Below are 19,744 nucleotides of genomic sequence, written 5' to 3' on the forward strand. Positions count from 1 at the left end.
GGGCTAACATGGCAATAGATGCCGAAAGCCCAGAAATCTAATTCCTAATCCTAATCCTAGTGATGGGCAAACATGGCCATAGATGCCGAAAGCCCAGAAATCTAATTCCTAATCCTAGTGACGGGCTAACATGGCCATAGATGCTGAAAGCCCAGAAATCTAATTCCTAATCCTAATCCTAGTGACGGGCTAACATGGCCATAGATGCCGAAAACCCAGAAATCTAATTCCTAATCCCAATCCTAGTGACGGGCTAACATGGCCATAGATGGCGAAAACCCAGAAACCTAATTCCTAATCCTAATCCTAGTGACGGGCTAACATGGACGTAGATGCCGAAAGCCCAGAAATTAGCTCCTAATTCTAATCCTGAAAGCTATAATTATTGGCAACGTGTTATATACTTTTTAGCGGCATAAAGAGTGAAAATAACAACCTCTGAGAAAGTTTTTAAAATGCGATTTTCCTTTTCAGAGGGACATATCAAGAGAGAATGTAGAGAGCATGAGAGATGTGATAGTTTTATTTAACATTTATTTCATGTGTGAAGTACATTGGGCAGACGCTTGCTTACCCTTACTCACTTTCTGAAAAGGAACATCTGTCTACTCTGCGATCCGAAATTCGAACCGGAATCTATTGATCGGTGCGAGCGGTCCCGGGTTCGACTCCCGGTAGAGGTACTCGATCGAAAAAGTGTAAAACGCTTTTTCAGGCCAGCCACCCTGAATGAAGTTTTCCTGGGTTTTCCTCATTCACACCAGGCAAATGCCGGGGTGGTACCTAACATATAGGTCCCAGGCCGCTTCCTTCCCTTTCCCCGGATAGTGTGCTCGCCGAGCACACATGATGGGCTAAATGACCATAAATGCCGAAAACCCAGAAATCAAAATCCAAAGTCCGCTAAATCCATTGAGTACATATGAACGCGGCATTCGCTTATAAAAGTTCATCCAAAAAAGGCAATGGAAATTACTCTTGAACTTGGCCACTGTACTTAAACGTCGGCGAAAAAAGAGAAAAATCATCTAATGTTCACCCACGACAGGTAGCTGTAGTTGCTCACGTAGCTATTGAAACAATACGTAGCACGTTTGTGTTTTTAAACTTTTCCATTCAGTTTATTGTCACGGCCACAATGCAGGGAAAATGCTGTGCATACTGAAGTCCTTAATCAGCCATAAGCTTGGTAACGCTTTGAGTATCAGTCACCAGTCATGACTAAAGCCTCTTAACGAAAGAGAGAATAGTTTGTGGGACGTGGCAGCAAATTCTTCGTTGTGTTTTGCCAGTTTTTGGCTGGATTGCGTTCAATCGGGGAAAAGTAAGTTCCGTTTTTGTGCGCTAGGGATATTTTGGCGTTTCATGGATGTTTCGAATCGACGGTAACGATTCAGCAGCAGAAGGTATGTTCTTTTAGAGACATTATTCTGTACTTTTAGCCTGTTTGGTACTTTTTCTTTCTCACTGTGTATAAAATTATGAAGACGTTTTGAACAGTGGCATAAATATTGAAAGTAGAACGCTTAAAGATCAACCACCCTATTCTATCACAATCAGACAAATCAAGGGTACCCAGTACCAGTAAGTTTTTTGTTGTCTGGAGGATTTTGTACCTGTATTTAACGAAAATGTTTACATGTGACGTATTCGGTGATTGTCTTCTTTTGTGCCTTATAATATAGTTCCCTTTTAAGTGTTTTGCGTAGCTCCTACACACATTTTAAAAATTTTATTAATACCAAAAATTTAAAAAAAGCTAAACGACGTAGCATCTACAAAATGCTATTAACTATAAAATTGATTCGCAATTGTTTCCGACTTCTTTTCCTTTGAATCAAGTCGGGTTACATAGTTCATTACAAATATAATTTGTTGAGCAGAGCGTTAATAATTTCTGCATTACATAAAAGGTCTTAAAAACTTCCTTGACTAAAACGAATACATTTAATAATATATTGTAACTGTTAAAATCGGCTATTTTAGAAAAAAAAATGTTCTTGTTTCGTTATTACGTTATAAACAAAAGTGATTACGATGGCTCAATGATAGAACAATAACCTCTAGTGCTAGGGTTCATGGATGTCGATACTGGGGGGTCGAGGGGGCCCCGAACTTCCAAAGTTTGCTTGGGTCTCCGTATTTCTTTTACAATTCTTATTTTCTTGCAGATTATATCTGACAACAAAACAGATACGGTACCCGAATGACCTCCGTCCAGTTATACAGAACTCGTCACCAGTGTTAGGCGTCCTTGGTTCGATTCAAGACCATGCGAGTTCGTGGCGGACGACATCTTGTCCGTGGGTTTTCTCGGGATTCTCCCGTTTCCTCTCGTGCTCATTCCATCAACTCTTCCATAACCATGTCGGTCCCGGCGTCCCTCAAGGGGACATAAAATATGACATTATTATTGGTTTACAACTTTAAAATCCTACTGGCAACATCGAAAACTATTTACAAGAGATGATCCATCTATGATTATGCCCTATAAACAGTTTTCAATGTTACCAGTAGGATTTTGAAGTTGTAAAGCAAAAATAATGTGGTCATATTTTATGTCCCCTGTGGGGGACGCCGGGACCGACATGGGTAATCATTTACATTAATTAACCATCCGTCCACTTTAATCTAAAGAACATAATAATTGTGAGACGTGAAATTAGATTTTATATAAAAATTGTATGTATATTAAGTTTTCTGGCTACAAACTTGCCTTACAATTTGTCGAAAAAAATATTTAATAAGCAAAAAACTTAATTCACACAGAATATCCGTATAATGAATAAAGTACAGCTTTGTTCAAAAACAAGCCCCTCTTTTATTTCAAAATGCTATATTGTCACCGAATAACACATAAGTATAAAAAGTTACTACAATACATCCAAGATTTTACGGAGTAATTGAGATTACAGAAAAGTGTCTGTGAATTGCGAATTGTGTTATGAACAGTATTTCGACGTACTAGAAAATGTGGTTCTCCAGTAGTAACCTATCAAAGTATTTGCCACACTCGCACTGCTTCAGCGATTTCACGTTGAGTCGATAAACCAACATAGCTATAACTTTTCCAAGAAGGATACTTCATCTCAATCAGGCACGTAGCCAGGATTTCGTAATAGGGGGGGTCCGAGACATGAAATACTGTGCTTATCATACCAGAGTTCGATTATTCTAAACTATTTTACTGGTAACATTCTAAACTATTTTATTGGTTCGTTTAGTCAGGATTTCGTGATGGGGGGAGAGTTTGATATGAAATATTGTGGTTATCACACCAGGGCCTTGATCAATTTAAACTATTTTACTAGCAACATATATTGGTTTGTTAAGACTTTAAATTAGGACATGTTAGCAAGGGCGCCGATTTCTCTGTAAATTTGGAGGGGTTCATTCAGATGCAGAGGGCATATATGAGGATTTTAAGATAAATTGCATTCAAATTATGCCAATATATTGTATATTCATAAATACAACAAGGGGGCCCACATGACCTTTGGGGAGCCGGGCCCCCTTGGCCCCCCAGGATCGGTGCCCATCCATGTTAGTAAGTATTTTAGTAACAAACTATGAAGAAATCTCGAATAAAAGAATATTTATAAAAATATTTTTAAAAAATTACAATATCTACGTTCCTTCTTCTGTTCATCCAAATGTAACAATTTTTCTTTCACTATGACCTCAACTATTGTTTTTTTTTTTTTTTTTTTTTTTTTTAAAGTACGTATCCAATAATGGCTTGTAAAATATTTTATATCTGCGTTCCTTTCTCTGTTGAATCAAATGTTAATAGGACTTGCTTTCCACATAACTTTTTGTTTTCCTTATTAAGTCAATTATTGTCTGTTCCAAATGACAAGTTAAAGGAGCAGTAGAAGACAGTTTCTGAAATAACATGTTTGATACTACAGGGAAGCGATTATAAAAAAATATTTTTATTTTTAGCTTTATTTTTATCTTTATATTTTATCTTTATTTTTATTGCTGATTCTTCCTATTTCTTGTTTCTTTTTGTTTCGTCCTTCCTTATTTTTTTAATTTCTGGTCTCGAAGGGGGGGGGGTCCGGACCCCCCGGACCCACCCCTTGGCTACGTGCCTGTCTCAATTCAACAGTATCATTGACAGGTCTCAAGTTCCTAATCCTAGGGGGCCACAGTGGCTCGGTGGTAGAGCGTTCACCTCTGATGCATGGGGTACCGGGTTCAAACCCTGCTACCGCCTAGTAAACTTTATGGTGGACAAACACCGTGCTCATGGGTTTTCTCGGGGTTCTCCCGTTTCCTCCCACTTTCTTCATTCCACCATTTCACTCATTTCTCATCATCACCGTCTCCTTTAGCCTAACCGGCATAACCGTGGGACATTACACTTAGATTCCATTTTCATTTTTTCTTACTCCAAAAATTATATATAGTACGTGCGTAAATGATTGTGTATGGCTTCGGTACAATAATTTCTGTGGATTAGACATAGCTTCGGTCCATTGCAAGCCCATATCCAGGGGGTCTAGGGGGCTGCCCTCCTAAAAATTTTTACTGTAGGCTTGCAAGTGAACTATAATATGGTTGGATCGGGCTCCCCTTACTTCTACCGGACCCCCCTACATTTTTGGTCTGGCTATGGGCCTGGTCCATTGACTTGTATGAGAATAGTTTTTCAGTGATTATTCCTCCGTAAGTTAATCGACTTCAGGTTTAATTGTATATAAACTTTGCCATTCTCATACAAAATGTAGCCAGTGCGTCAAACAGTTCAAAAGAATCGTCAGAAACATAGGCGTCCACAGGATTTTTCGCCTTAGGCGGCAAAGCTGATAGACACAAATGATTTGTGGCATCTTAGGAAGAAAGCTCGGGATAGGGGGAAGGGAAAGAACGTGGAAAGGAGTCGATCTGGGGCCGTTTTGAAAGCTATTATCCCAGTATTGACGGTATAGTTTAAGAAAAAAAAAAAACACACACACACAAATGCTTTTGTATCTTACTGACACTAAGCATCATGTACCAGGTATTTTCAGAACAGAAATTAGAGACTTAAAGAAATAAAGAATATGTTGGTTGTTTCACTTTAATTGTAGGGAGGGGCCACGACCCTCCTTGCAAACGCCCATGATCAAAAACGTGCTGCATTTTTCGGAAATAAGGAGCTGCACTTGCCTCAAGCAATATAATTGTAAGTTCTAACATCTTGTAAACGTAAAATGTAACAACATTTTGCGATCATTACTTCACTAGTGGTATATACATAATAGTTTCGTAGTTGGTTTTGTTTCTGACATTATTGTATTTTTCTACTATTTGGTCAGTATAGTTAATGTGTAAAGATAGTTATTTATTATTTTTCTCTTTTTGTCTTTTCAGAACGGAAGCTTTTCGTTGGTATGCTATCAAAGAAATGCACAGAAAACGATGTGCGGGTACTGTTTGGTCCATATGGCACGATAGAAGAATGTACAGTCCTACGAGATACAAACGGTCAGAGTAAAGGTAAGTTTTTTCAATTCATCTTCTCGAGAAAAATACGTAGTTATCCAACTAAAAGTTGTCCATTCTGCTATTCTAAAATTTAATTCAAGAAAAGTACACCTTTATATCTGTGACTTACTAAGTTTATCTCTAATTTTGACCCCTAACGTTTGAAAACATGATCTGCATACGTCCACCTGTATTATCAAAAGGTGGCTGGAATTTCCTGCCATGCAAAAATAAATAAATAAATAAATAAATAAATAATATTCAGAAAGAACATAAAATTCAATTTAATATGAGTACAAAGAGTTGTGATCACATCAGTCAGGCGTATGACACCTCGGACAGCACATCCTGCACATTTGTATGGCACTATGTCGATGATTGTGTTCAGGAGAGCCTCGGATATATCATTTCATTCTTCCGTGAGGATAGTTTAGAGACCTTGGAGAGTCTGCACTTGTGGATTCCTCTGTTCAACTCCCTTCAGAGAGCATTCCAGGTATGTTCAATGAGATTAAGATCTGGGGAACATACCGACCAGTCTAGTCTGAAGTCAGAAGCTGCTGCATCACGGAAAAGACGAACATATTCTTTCATGATCTCGGCAGAATAATGCCGCTCCCGAGTAATGGATCTTGAGTTGAAGATGTATTAATCTTCTTTTTCTTTCCATTAAGTCTGTCCGTACCTGTACCTAGGTAATATTCACTAGTGGTGGGTACAAAAACCGGTTTATGAAAATTTTGAAAATACCGGTTTCGGTTTTTCACCAAAACCGGTTTCGCCTTTCTTCAAAACCGGTTCGGTTTTCTCCGAAACCGGTTATCGATTTTCTCCAAAAACCGGTTTGGTTTTTCACCTGATCCGGTTTCGGTTTTCTTCAAAACCGATTCCGGTTTTTTTTTTAAAATTTGTTCTATTTCTGACCAGAATGGTGTTTCGTTCTCCGGAAACCGAATCCATTTCCACAGAAATAGTCTTATGTGTTTTCGAAAAGTTTTCACCGAAACTAGTTTCGGTGAAAACCGAACCGGTTTTGGAGAAAACCGAAATGTCGGTTTTTCGGGTTTCGGTTTTTTATAGAAACCGGTTTTGCCCATCCCTAATATTCACAGATGTGCTGTGGCTTACTTTGCGTTCTCCGTTGTCTCTACACCATGTGATATTCAATTCAGAACCGTGATTCATTTGAGAACATGACATTGAACCATTTCCCTTGGTCCCCGGCTTGATGTTCCCTACAATACAATAATGTTTCAAACATAAAAGTCAATAACACTAATAATCCTGAAACTGTTGTAGGTGACACATGGATATCAGAAGCGCCGTCGAACTCATGAGTTGGGAGGAAGTGGTACATCTTTTTTACAATTGGCCTATGCACGTTGCATCATAGTGCTGGACCGACAACATTGTTTACTGTATTGACTCGCAATCTTTTCCTAGTAACAATGCTCGCAGAGCGCGTTTGATTCTCCTGATGGGCACGGCAGCTCACTATTGCCTTCTCATCTCCAAGGAATTGAATACCAATTAAAATTATGAATATAATTGTACATTATGTAAACTTTAATGATCAAATTGTAATCGTGATCTTATTGTTAACAAGCACATAAGATGAAACTTATTGAACCTTATAACCAATGCAGTGGCGTAGGGAAGGGAGGGGCCCAGGGGGCCAAGCCCCCAAATGGTTCCGACAACTTATTTTCGTACTTTGATGCTTGTAATTTTGTTTCGAAACAAACAATTGCCTTCCATGTACTCTATTGCAAAACAAAATATGTCACTAAGCAGTTCCTAAACAAGCTCTGTTTCCCAACGTTGTCTTTATTATTTTAATATGTCTGTATTTTGGTCTGTCAGTTCAGAAAATTTACTTGAGTTAGACGTGTTTAGGATGTCGAAATAAGACACAATTGCAATCGCGAAATGTCGGAAAATGTTTTACAAAAGTGGTTAAAAGCGAAGAAAAAAGACAATTGTTCTTATTTCGGTGAGGAAAATGTGCAAAGAAACCAGAAAACAATGGAGAAAAATCTAAACAAGGTATTAATTCAGATAATGGCTCGAAAAACGTTTTAGAAAGATGGGTAGAACGAAAAAAAAGAAAGTAATGGTGTTAATTTTGGCAAAGAAAATGTGCAAAAACAGCAATCGAGAAACAACAAAGAAATATTTAAAGAAGCCAGCACTTCAGAGAAAAATGTAAGCATTATTATTATTATTATTATTATTATTATTATTATTATTATTATTATTATAACTAAATCTTCCGCGGCAAGGCTCCCTCCAAACAAAAATCCTGGCTACGCTACTGAACCAATGGATATTCTCTCGAAAAATCATAAAAATTGAATACTTTTTTTTTTTTTCTCGACATATGAGACAAATTCGTTCTCACTAAGTTCTCATAATGGAACTCTCGTATCTGGAATCGGAATTTCCCATATACGTAAAATAATAGAGATCCCATTAATTCGTTCTATACTCCGAATCATGGGCGCTGAAGGAGACCACAGGCCCCTGAAGAATTTCTAGGGCCGACGCATTTGTATTAAAATCCTCATTGACGTTGTTAGGTTAAATCTAGCAAACCTAAGTGCCTCGTCCAAAGCTATACAGAAATCGGCGTCACGGTCCCGAATATATATAATATAAAAATCAATCATCGTAGTGTTCATACAAACTAATAATAATAATAATAATAATAATAATAATAATAATAATAATAATAATAATCAGCATACTCGTAATCAATAATACACACAGAATCCAAATCAAAGAAATAAATCAAGACGAGTCAAACTATAAAAAGTAAATGTACTTAATATAACATGCAAGCTAATACATATCATCACATAGTGACAGCGAAAGAGGGGAAGTTTCCCGCCTGGCGGTAAGCAATGCACGAAACAAGTTTGCGATCTGTTTGAACATCGTTTAATGACTTTGTTTTGAGCATTGTCATATCTTTTATGCTTGCTAGTTGAATATTCGCTTATAAAAGAAGGTAGTGAAAGTAAAAAAAAAAAAAAAAAAAATGATGATAGAGTTACGATATTAAGACTGAAAGGAAAAAAAAAAGGTGATACAGACATAAACACCGACCACTTCGCATACAAGTGAAGAAGTAGAGTAAAATTATGAGAAAATAGAAGAAATTATAGACGGGGGAAAAAAAGAGGGGTGCATACGGAATTCTAATGGGAGATTCCAGTGCAGTTGTGAGAGAATGACAGGAAGGTAGTATCGTAGGAAAATATAGTTTAGGAGAAAGAAATGAAAGGGGAGCGGGACTAGTTCATTTCTGAAGACATAATTCACTAGTATTTGAATCAGTACAAGAGAAGATGTACACTCATGTCCAAAATGATTGTCACGTATCTATAACTGTCTTCTTGTAAGAATATAATTTGATAATGAATTTGCAGCGTACTTTTAATACTGATACTATGTGTATAATCGGGAAATGTATATTGTGGTAAATTTCATAGGAAAAGAATTATAAATACGAAAATTAGAATGAGTAAAACAAAATGTTGCTTTAGTGAACAAGAAAGTTTTATTTTCGTTTAATTGTTCTTATTTACTGCTCTTTTGACATGGAATTTGCCACATACATGTCTTTGCCGATTATACACATACGAACATTATAAGAAATACCGGGCGAATTCTCTATCAAATTATATTCATACAACAACACATGTATAGACATGCAGCAATAATTTTGGACATGAGTGTACATAGAAATCCTCAGTAGACGACCGAAAATACCAAATAGACTGTTTCGATTCACAACAGGTATCGAAATAGCTTGAAGAATGCGAAGATCCTTCCCGGGACAGTATTTCACTCATATTTTGTATTGCAGGCGAAACGAGACACTCATGAATCGGCATATGCCTTTGTTTATCGAAGTCCATTGTAATTTTCACTGCATATAATTTAAACCAGTGATGGCCAAATGGCGTCCTGCGAATATGTTCCATCCGGCCCGCGAATAAATTTTTTTTTAAAAAAAGTATATGTTATTTTCTCGAACTCCGTACACATGTAAAAGAGAGTAGCTGGCCATCATAGTACAACTGAATCGAGGTTATACTTACAACTGCGTGTTACTGCTTTTTGGTTACCAATCCTGTTCTGCAAGGTAAGGCCATTGGTACCGGGGCGTCTTTTAGAAAAGTGTATATTTCATAGAGTTGTTTTCAAATATTCGTAGCTTAGCTCCTTACTGGCCTAGCCTATGAAGCAAGAAACCGGAGACGCAGAATACAACAGAGATTCAGAACACACATGAAATCGCACATTAGTGAACTGTCACCCCGAAAAGTAGTAGGAAAGGTAAATGATCCCAAAATTTGGTTCTTTCTTGTTTTCGTCCAGGAAGTTATAAATTGGTTATTACTAATTTGAGCAGTAGAGAACTTCAGTAAGTGTTGTATCCATTGTATATTTATAAACTTTCCACACCTGAATTTTGTCGCGAGGAGTAGAGAAGAATGTGCTCTGCTGAGTAAGAGAAAGTTAAGTTGTGCGTTTTCGAGGTGTAGTACATACTGCATTAACCTTCTTTCTTTCAAGGACATACAGTATCTTTCAAGAAGTACTTCATAAGAACTGTAACTCGGTACTATAAATTTTATAGCTATATATGTTTTGGTTAAAAAAGAAAAAAAAGTCATAAATGTGATTCTAAAATACATATGGACGTATTTTGCTTTTGAGTCAACAAAGTACATATCAAAAGCTAACCTGGCTAATGTTTCTTTTTACAAGAATTTCTGGTGATATTTCCAGTATGTTTCACGGGTATTCTTCTTTAGGGCTAAGGCTTAAGAGGCCTCACCCCGGGGAAATTAAAATACCGCTATTTTTACAGTAATTATGTGATATCTTGAAATAGATAAAAGATAATCGAAAACTGGAACAAGAGCGCCCTAGACAATATCATTTTACATGAGATACCGTTATCACGACTCACTTATCTGCTTTCAATTTCGAGCCATTTTGAAAATCGGCATTTATTTTCGCGTTTCTAAACAGCTGAAAACGGAAAGCCGCTAGGTGACTTGTGATAACGGTACCTCACACAAAATAATATTGTCTAGGGCGCTCTTGTTCCACATTTCGATTATCTTTTATCTATTTGAAGATATCACTTAATTACTGTAAAATTAGCGGTATTTTAATTTCGCCGGGATGAGGTCTCTTAAGAATATCTTCTATTCTTTTATTTTCATGTTAATGTGTTAACAGACGGTGTGTAAATATAAACATACTCTTCATGTTACAGTAGTTGGTGCACTAACTGTTAAAGCCACATGCTCTGTATTTTAAAATAATATGTAGTCTTGTGATCTGCTTGCCATCTCTCTGCCAACCTCCCTAAGTTGAAATCCTGTATGAGCAATGTTGGCATACTAAACATTGTTGCCAATATATATACAAATTTTAACTTCAATTTTTGTTCCTGTATGTTTTTTTTTAAAGCATTAATAAAGTATTGTAGTCTTAATTTTTGTCTTTATTAATATAATTCGTAATAATCATATCTGTCCTCAAATTTTCCCCTCTCGATGTTCAAAAGTGGGTTTTTAGTCCTAATATAATAAGCTTCAAATATGTTCCTTTCGTTGTTAATGGTTCACCTCCGGTGCTTGGGGTCCCTGGTTCGATCCGAGCTCGCGCCGTGTGGACTTTGTGAACAATCACCGTGCTCGTGGGTTTTCTTGGGGTTCTCCCGTTTCCTCCCACTTTCTTCATTCCACCATTTCATTCATTTCTCATCTTGACCGTCTCCTTTAGCCTAACCGGCATAACCGTGGAACGTAAAACTTAGATTTCATTTTTCGTTGTTAATAGTGGCCTGATGTAATACCCTCTTCCTATTGTACAGGATGTTTTGTAGTTGGCAAATGTTTAGATTGGTCACGAAACAACTTCTTTGTTCTCGTGAGATTCTAATGTGCTCCTTTTGCTCTAGTTTTTATTATTATTATACCAATATAAGAGGCGTCACAAAGGCAATAATCTTGATATATACCATTTAGGCTAGTTTTGCCCACAAAATAATTTTTGTACTGAGCTAAAGATTTTTCTAAGTTTCTGGGGGCTTAAAACTAACTTAGAGATGGTGTGTTTCATCAGGCTTTTTATGGCTGTGACGCCTTTTATATTGGTATGACGGAAATGATATTAGCACTAGAATGAAGGAAGACATCAGGGAGTTTAACGAGAACTAAGAAGCTGTTTTGGACTATTTAAACATTTGTAAAATACAAAACATTCTGTACAAAAGATAAGAGGTGTCACATCGGGCCACCAATAACATTGAAAGGAACGGATTTGAAGCTTATTATACCAGGACTCCACTGTTGAACACCGGAAAAGGAAATCTGGAAAAGGATTGGGATATGATTGTTTCGAATTATATTAATAAAAACAACAATTAAGACTATAAATACTTTATTAATATTTTAATAATAAAACATACAGGAACAAAAGTTGAAGTTGAAGTTGAAAATTGGTATATATTGGCAAGCTTTTTTTAAGTTTTACGTCCCGTTTGTGCCGGCTAGGCTAAAGGAAACGGTGGTTATAAATGAATGAAATGGTGGAATGAAGAAAAAGGAAGGAAACGGGAAAACACACGCACACGTGCTTGTCTGCCACAGAGCTCATTTGGCGCCAGCTGGGATCAAACCAAGGACCTCATGCACCAGAGGTGAACGCTCTACCACTAAACCAACGCGGCCCCCGCAACAGTGTTAAGTATGGCAACACTGCTCATACAGGATTTCAACTTACGGAGTTTGGAAGACGTATGAAAAGCAGATCACAGAACTAGATATTACTTTTAAGGCTTTAAAGGTTAATGCACTAACTACTATAACATTAAGGGTAAGAGTTTGTATACATATTTATGCTCCATTGTTAAAACATTAATATGCAAATAACTCAATAAATTATATTCTTAGCCCTGAAGAAGAATGCCCGTGGGACGTACTGGAAATATAATCAGAAATTATTTTAAAAGAACATTATCCAGATTAGTTTTCGATATTTCATTTAATATCCAAACGCCCAATATACGGTCAGTTATTAAGCGGTATTCCATATGCTCAATTACTAAGAACAAAGTACATCTTAAGAATTTAGAGTGATGTGATCTGTCTCTAAATGGCTGCATTTTAAAAGTTTATTTACATTAACATTTTATATTATAATTAGTAAAGTTGACCATGGACATTTCCACTCACTGTCAGCTATAAAATACCTAGGTATTGTACTCTAGAGCTAGCTGTTACAGAAAACCGTTCGTTTCGCATATGTGTTCATTCTAACTAATTATGGATTACATTTGAGCTATTGTCTGTTACTCGCACGGTTAAAATAGTAACTATCATGTTCGTACGTTATTGGTCGGTTCAGGAGAAACGGCGTTTGCTGCTAACAACTTAGAGAAACATTTCAGTGTAGAGTACATAGTTTTTAAGTGTATACAACATTGCGTATAAAATGAAGGATAAAAAAAAAAGTAACAGGCTTCCCCCACCTCCCAAAAAATAAACCATTTTGTCTATTTTTAATCAGTTACTTCAATATCTAACAAGGTCGTAGTGTTAATTTAGGTTCCAAGATAATACAACAAGGTATCTAACATTGCTGAACTGTTACTGAACATATATTGCTGAAGTAATAAAATCAATACATTGAATTTATTGAACTATGATATTAACTAGTTTATAAATAAACACTTACCAGAAAGATAATTTCTTACGTGGTTTCAGCCCACCACGGGGTCTTCCTTAGTAACTTCTCTCTTACTGTTTTTCTTATTCACCCACGTAGAGGACATTCTTGAAACATCAAAACACAAAAATCTGTCGAAAACCAAATAGATTTTGTAGGGTTGGTTGTAGATTCTCCCATGTCTTGTTATATGGACATCTATTCTTGAAAATTTAATTTTAAACCACGCATCGGTGTGGTAAAAAATAAATATTTACAGAAGTTGAGACTAATAACGATAAGGAACCATTTATATATCTTTCAACAAATATGTTCTTCCAATACAAAGTGCCTAGTGAGTCCTATTTACATAAAAAAATAATTTTTTTCCCACCTATTCACAATCTGTTTACTTGCTGAAAAAAAACCTAAAGATCTTTTCAGTGATTTTTCTCTTTTTGGTCATTATCCCCTATTAATTTTTAGAATTGACATTTAAAAACTCTTGTTTAAAATATTCTTTGGCAAAACCAGGTAATAGCAATTATTTTGCTCTTTCCAGTAGTCTGTGGAAATCATACCACACTCAGTGTCTACGAGCATAGCTATCCAAGTTCTAAGTCTTAAAAAAAATCCGTAGTAAGCTACATGTAATAGGCATACAAAGACAGTTGTCATTTTCAATTTATTTTATACTAGCATTAATTCCCACTTCATTGGGTTAATTTTAAAAAATATATGTTCCATTAGTCAGTCACTTTTTAATATTACTGAAGCACTCTCTGATAAACGATGTTTTCTTTCTTGCTGGTCATTTTCGATCATTTTTATATATCATCCCTTCCCCTTTCCCTAAGTTGCACCGTGAAAGTGAAATGATAAAAACCATTTCAGGCCCGAACCTCATCTATGTTATAAATTTGATCAAGATCGGTCTGGTGGTTCAAGAGTTAAGTCACAAACATAGTCACCTTCATTTTTATTTGTATAGATCTTCATGTAAATATTCACTCATTTCCAGTCTGAATCGAATCCTTGAATGAACTCAGCTACAGGTTTCGCAGTTCAAGTGCCCCATATAAAATTACACTCACGTCTGACTTACATTGACCCGCAAAGTGAACTTTGTGGTGTACAAACACCGTGTGCGTGTGTTTCCTCGGGGTTCTCCCGTTTCCTCCCACTTTCTTCCTTCCACCATTTCGCCCATTCCTGATCATCACAATCTCCTTTAGCCTAATCGGCATAATCGTGGGACGTAAAACTCAAATATTTCATTTAATTTCTGACTTACATTGAACAAATATAGAATACGAAACGTTTGTTCAAGTCTTTCGATTCTGATGAGGTAAATCAACGAATGCTTCACAACAGTGTACGAACTAAGAAAGCACAATGACTCCGTTAATTTAACGTTGGTCTTTTTGAAAGTGAAAGTGAAGTAAAATTTTTAGTTTAATATCTCACGGTTATGCCTATTAGGCTAAAGAAGACGGATGATTAATGAAAGTGAATGAAAGTGAAATAAAATTTTTAGTTTAATATCTCACGGTTATGCCTATTAGGCTAAAGAAGACGGATGATTAATGAAAGTGAATGAAAGTGAAATAAAATTTTTAGTTTAATATCTCACGGTTATGCCTATTAGGCTAAAGAAGACGGATGATTAATGAAAGTGAATGAAAGTGAAATAAAATTTTTAGTTTAATATCTCACGGTTATGCCTATTAGGCTAAAGAAGACGGATGATTAATGAAAGTGAATGAAAGTGAAATAAAATTTTTAGTTTAATATCTCACGGTTATGCCTATTAGGCTAAAGAAGACGGATGATTAATGAAAGTGAATGAAAGTGAAATAAAATTTTTAGTTTAATATCTCACGGTTATGCCTATTAGGCTAAAGAAGACGGATGATTAATGAAAGTGAATGAAAGTGAAATAAAATTTTTAGTTTAATATCTCACGGTTATGCCTATTAGGCTAAAGAAGACGGATGATTAATGAAAGTGAATGAAAGTGAAATAAAATTTTTAGTTTAATATCTCACGGTTATGCCTATTAGGCTAAAGAAGACGGATGATTAATGAAAGTGAATGAAAGTGAAATAAAATTTTTAGTTTAATATCTCACGGTTATGCCTATTAGGCTAAAGAAGACGGATGATTAATGAAAGTGAATGAAAGTGAAATAAAATTTTTAGTTTAATATCTCACGGTTATGCCTATTAGGCTAAAGAAGACGGATGATTAATGAAAGTGAATGAATGTGAAATAAAATTTTTAGTTTAATATCTCACGGTTATGCCTATTAGGCTAAAGAAGACGGATGATTAATGAAAGTGAATGAAAGTGAAATAAAATTTTTAGTTTAATATCTCACGGTTATGCCTATTAGGCTAAAGAAGACGGATGATTAATGAAAGTGAATGAAAGTGAAATAAAATTTTTAGTTTAATATCTCACGGTTATGCCTATTAGGCTAAAGAAGACGGATGATTAATGAAAGTGAATGAAAGTGAAATAAAATTTTTAGTTTAATATCTCACGGTTATGCCTATTAGGCTAAAGAAGACGGATGATTAATGAAAGTGAATGAAAGTGAAATAAAATTTTTAGTTTAATATCTCACGGTTATGCCTATTAGGCTAAAGAAGACGGATGATTAATGAAAGTGAATGAAAGTGAAATAAAATTTTTAGTTTAATATCTCACGGTTATGCCTATTAGGCTAAAGAAGACGGATGATTAATGAAAGTGAATGAAAGTGAAATAAAATTTTTAGTTTAATATCTCACGGTTATGCCTATTAGGCTAAAGAAGACGGATGATTAATGAAAGTGAATGAAAGTGAAATAAAATTTTTAGTTTAATATCTCACGGTTATGCCTATTAGGCTAAAGAAGACGGATGATTAATGAAAGTGAATGAATGTGAAATAAAATTTTTAGTTTAATATCTCACGGTTATGCCTATTAGGCTAAAGAAGACGGATGATTAATGAAAGTGAATGAAAGTGAAATAAAATTTTTAGTTTAATATCTCACGGTTATGCCTATTAGGCTAAAGAAGACGGATGATTAATGAAAGTGAATGAAAGTGAAATAAAATTTTTAGTTTAATATCTCACGGTTATGCCTATTAGGCTAAAGAAGACGGATGATTAATGAAAGTGAATGAAAGTGAAATAAAATTTTTAGTTTAATATCTCACGGTTATGCCTATTAGGCTAAAGAAGACGGATGATTAATGAAAGTGAATGAAAGTGAAATAAAATTTTTAGTTTAATATCTCACGGTTATGCCTATTAGGCTAAAGAAGACGGATGATTAATGAAAGTGAATGAAAGTGAAATAAAATTTTTAGTTTAATATCTCACGGTTATGCCTATTAGGCTAAAGAAGACGGATGATTAATGAAAGTGAATGAAAGTGAAATAAAATTTTTAGTTTAATATCTCACGGTTATGCCTATTAGGCTAAAGAAGACGGATGATTAATGAAAGTGAATGAAAGTGAAATAAAATTTTTAGTTTAATATCTCACGGTTATGCCTATTAGGCTAAAGAAGACGGATGATTAATGAAAGTGAATGAAAGTGAAATAAAATTTTTAGTTTAATATCTCACGGTTATGCCTATTAGGCTAAAGAAGACGGATGATTAATGAAAGTGAATGAAAGTGAAATAAAATTTTTAGTTTAATATCTCACGGTTATGCCTATTAGGCTAAAGAAGACGGATGATTAATGAAAGTGAATGAAAGTGAAATAAAATTTTTAGTTTAATATCTCACGGTTATGCCTATTAGGCTAAAGAAGACGGATGATTAATGAAAGTGAATGAAAGTGAAATAAAATTTTTAGTTTAATATCTCACGGTTATGCCTATTAGGCTAAAGAAGACGGATGATTAATGAAAGTGAATGAAAGTGAAATAAAATTTTTAGTTTAATATCTCACGGTTATGCCTATTAGGCTAAAGAAGACGGATGATTAATGAAAGTGAATGAAAGTGAAATAAAATTTTTAGTTTAATATCTCACGGTTATGCCTATTAGGCTAAAGAAGACGGATGATTAATGAAAGTGAATGAAAGTGAAATAAAATTTTTAGTTTAATATCTCACGGTTATGCCTATTAGGCTAAAGAAGACGGATGATTAATGAAAGTGAATGAAAGTGAAATAAAATTTTTAGTTTAATATCTCACGGTTATGCCTATTAGGCTAAAGAAGACGGATGATTAATGAAAGTGAATGAAAGTGAAATAAAATTTTTAGTTTAATATCTCACGGTTATGCCTATTAGGCTAAAGAAGACGGATGATTAATGAAAGTGAATGAAAGTGAAATAAAATTTTTAGTTTAATATCTCACGGTTATGCCTATTAGGCTAAAGAAGACGGATGATTAATGAAAGTGAATGAAAGTGAAATAAAATTTTTAGTTTAATATCTCACGGTTATGCCTATTAGGCTAAAGAAGACGGATGATTAATGAAAGTGAATGAAAGTGAAATAAAATTTTTAGTTTAATATCTCACGGTTATGCCTATTAGGCTAAAGAAGACGGATGATTAATGAAAGTGAATGAAAGTGAAATAAAATTTTTAGTTTAATATCTCACGGTTATGCCTATTAGGCTAAAGAAGACGGATGATTAATGAAAGTGAATGAATGTGAAATAAAATTTTTAGTTTAATATCTCACGGTTATGCCTATTAGGCTAAAGAAGACGGATGATTAATGAAAGTGAATGAAAGTGAAATAAAATTTTTAGTTTAATATCTCACGGTTATGCCTATTAGGCTAAAGAAGACGGATGATTAATGAAAGTGAATGAAAGTGAAATAAAATTTTTAGTTTAATATCTCACGGTTATGCCTATTAGGCTAAAGAAGACGGATGATTAATGAAAGTGAATGAAAGTGAAATAAAATTTTTAGTTTAATATCTCACGGTTATGCCTATTAGGCTAAAGAAGACGGATGATTAATGAAAGTGAATGAATGTGAAATTAAATTTTTGTACTTTCGCCGTGAATCGAATCCGGGGCCACATGCATTTCGTTTTCTTTTTTTTCTTCTTTCTTTCAATTTACTCAGTTATTTATATGCGAGTACGGAACTTTCAGTTTCTAAGATAGTTCTAAGAACAGTGGTCCGTACCTTTTTGTTCATTTAATTGCGTTCCCGCGCTGCTGCTGACGTCACAGGTTGGTCGACGAAATATTTTGGCCATAATTAGGTCTTCCAAATTGAGGATTAACGAAACTTTCCACTGTGCTTTGCTATTAAAAATAAATGTTAAGCTTGTATATATTCCTACCATATGGTTGCTAAATTCGTTGAAAATTCCGATTTTAATCATATTTATTAACTAACTAACTAACTCTATGGCCTATGGAACCCGGAGGTTCAGTGCCGCGTTCACAAAAGCTCTCCACTGACTTCTATCCTTAGCTAATTGGATCCAGTTTCTACTTTGTATTCCTATCTCTGCGAGATCCATCTTAATATTATCCTCCCATCTGCGCCTAGGTCTTCCTAATGGTCGTTTTCCTATGGGTCTACCAGTCAGGACTTTGAAAGCGTTTCTACTTTCTTCCATTCTAGCTACATGACCTGCCCACCTAAGCCTCCTAGACTTGACGACCCTAACAATATTGGGTAAACCGTATAAACTATGTAGTTCCTTGTTATGAAGCTTCCGCCATTCCCCATTCTCGTTCCTCTTGGGTCCGAATATTCTTCTCAGGATCCTGTTCTCAAATACTTTCAGTCTATGTTCTTTCCTCAGAGTAAGCGACCATGTTTCGCAACCATACAGAACAACAGGCATGATTATCGTTTTATATATTTTAAGCTTTATATATTTTTTTATATATATTTTAATCATATTTATTATGGGCTGCAATAATTTTTCTTCATAACTTAGTTCAATCAGAAAGATTAAATGTACTTCATATAAAGCATTTATAACACACAAAACAAAGAGCCTATCTAGTTTGCCATAAGGACCAGAATGTGTCACATGATCAGGTCAAAAGTCACTTTGTGTGCTAAATCGAATTTGGACATTCCAACTCCAGATGTGAGATATTTGAAGCACGTAACCTCCGCGTGGGGCGTTCTGGATAATTCGCAGAAGATACATATACTTTATCATTATTATTGATTTTACTCAAACAACTTGACTTTTGACAATGTTCTATCCATATTTACCTTATGTGCTATACATCTTTTTAAGCTCTTCATATGTTTTTGCAATAAGCTTTTAATTAGCCATCTCATTATTATAGTTTTTGAGATATGTGGACAACTTCAGTGTTTTCATTGATTTTCCATCGACTTCAGTGTTCATGTTTCGTGACTTTTTATTATCCACTTTAGAACAATTTGCTTTTGGTATATAGAATCTACATAGTCTCTTCTTCATTTGTATGGCCCCGCGTAGCGTAGTCGCTAACGCTCTCGCCTTCGGTTCGGTCCCGGGTTCGATTCTCGGTGGGGTCACTCGGTCGAAAAATGTAACACGCTTT

The 19,744-nt window shown here is 35.2% G+C and overlaps 1 protein-coding gene across 37 annotated transcripts in view; it reads left to right on the top strand.

Moving 5' to 3' along the window:
* Window positions 1-19,744, top strand: part of LOC145685718 (CUGBP Elav-like family member 1-A) — a 925,590-nt gene that overhangs the window by 790,291 nt on the left and 115,555 nt on the right. For all 37 annotated transcript variants that reach the window (XR_014131470.1, XM_081758172.1, XM_081758190.1 and 34 more), the window contains exon 5: window positions 5,362-5,487. Coding sequence is in view for 36 of the 37 variants with exons in the window: in XM_081758172.1 (XP_081614298.1) it covers window positions 5,362-5,487 (126 nt within the window). In the remaining variant the exon portion in view is untranslated. The remainder of the gene's footprint in view (window positions 1-5,361; window positions 5,488-19,744) is intronic.

This window comes from Thermobia domestica, chromosome 5 (assembly GCF_964235325.1).
Source record: "Thermobia domestica chromosome 5, izTheDome1.hap1.1, whole genome shotgun sequence".
In the NCBI taxonomy this organism is placed as follows: domain Eukaryota; kingdom Metazoa; phylum Arthropoda; class Insecta; order Zygentoma; family Lepismatidae; genus Thermobia; species Thermobia domestica.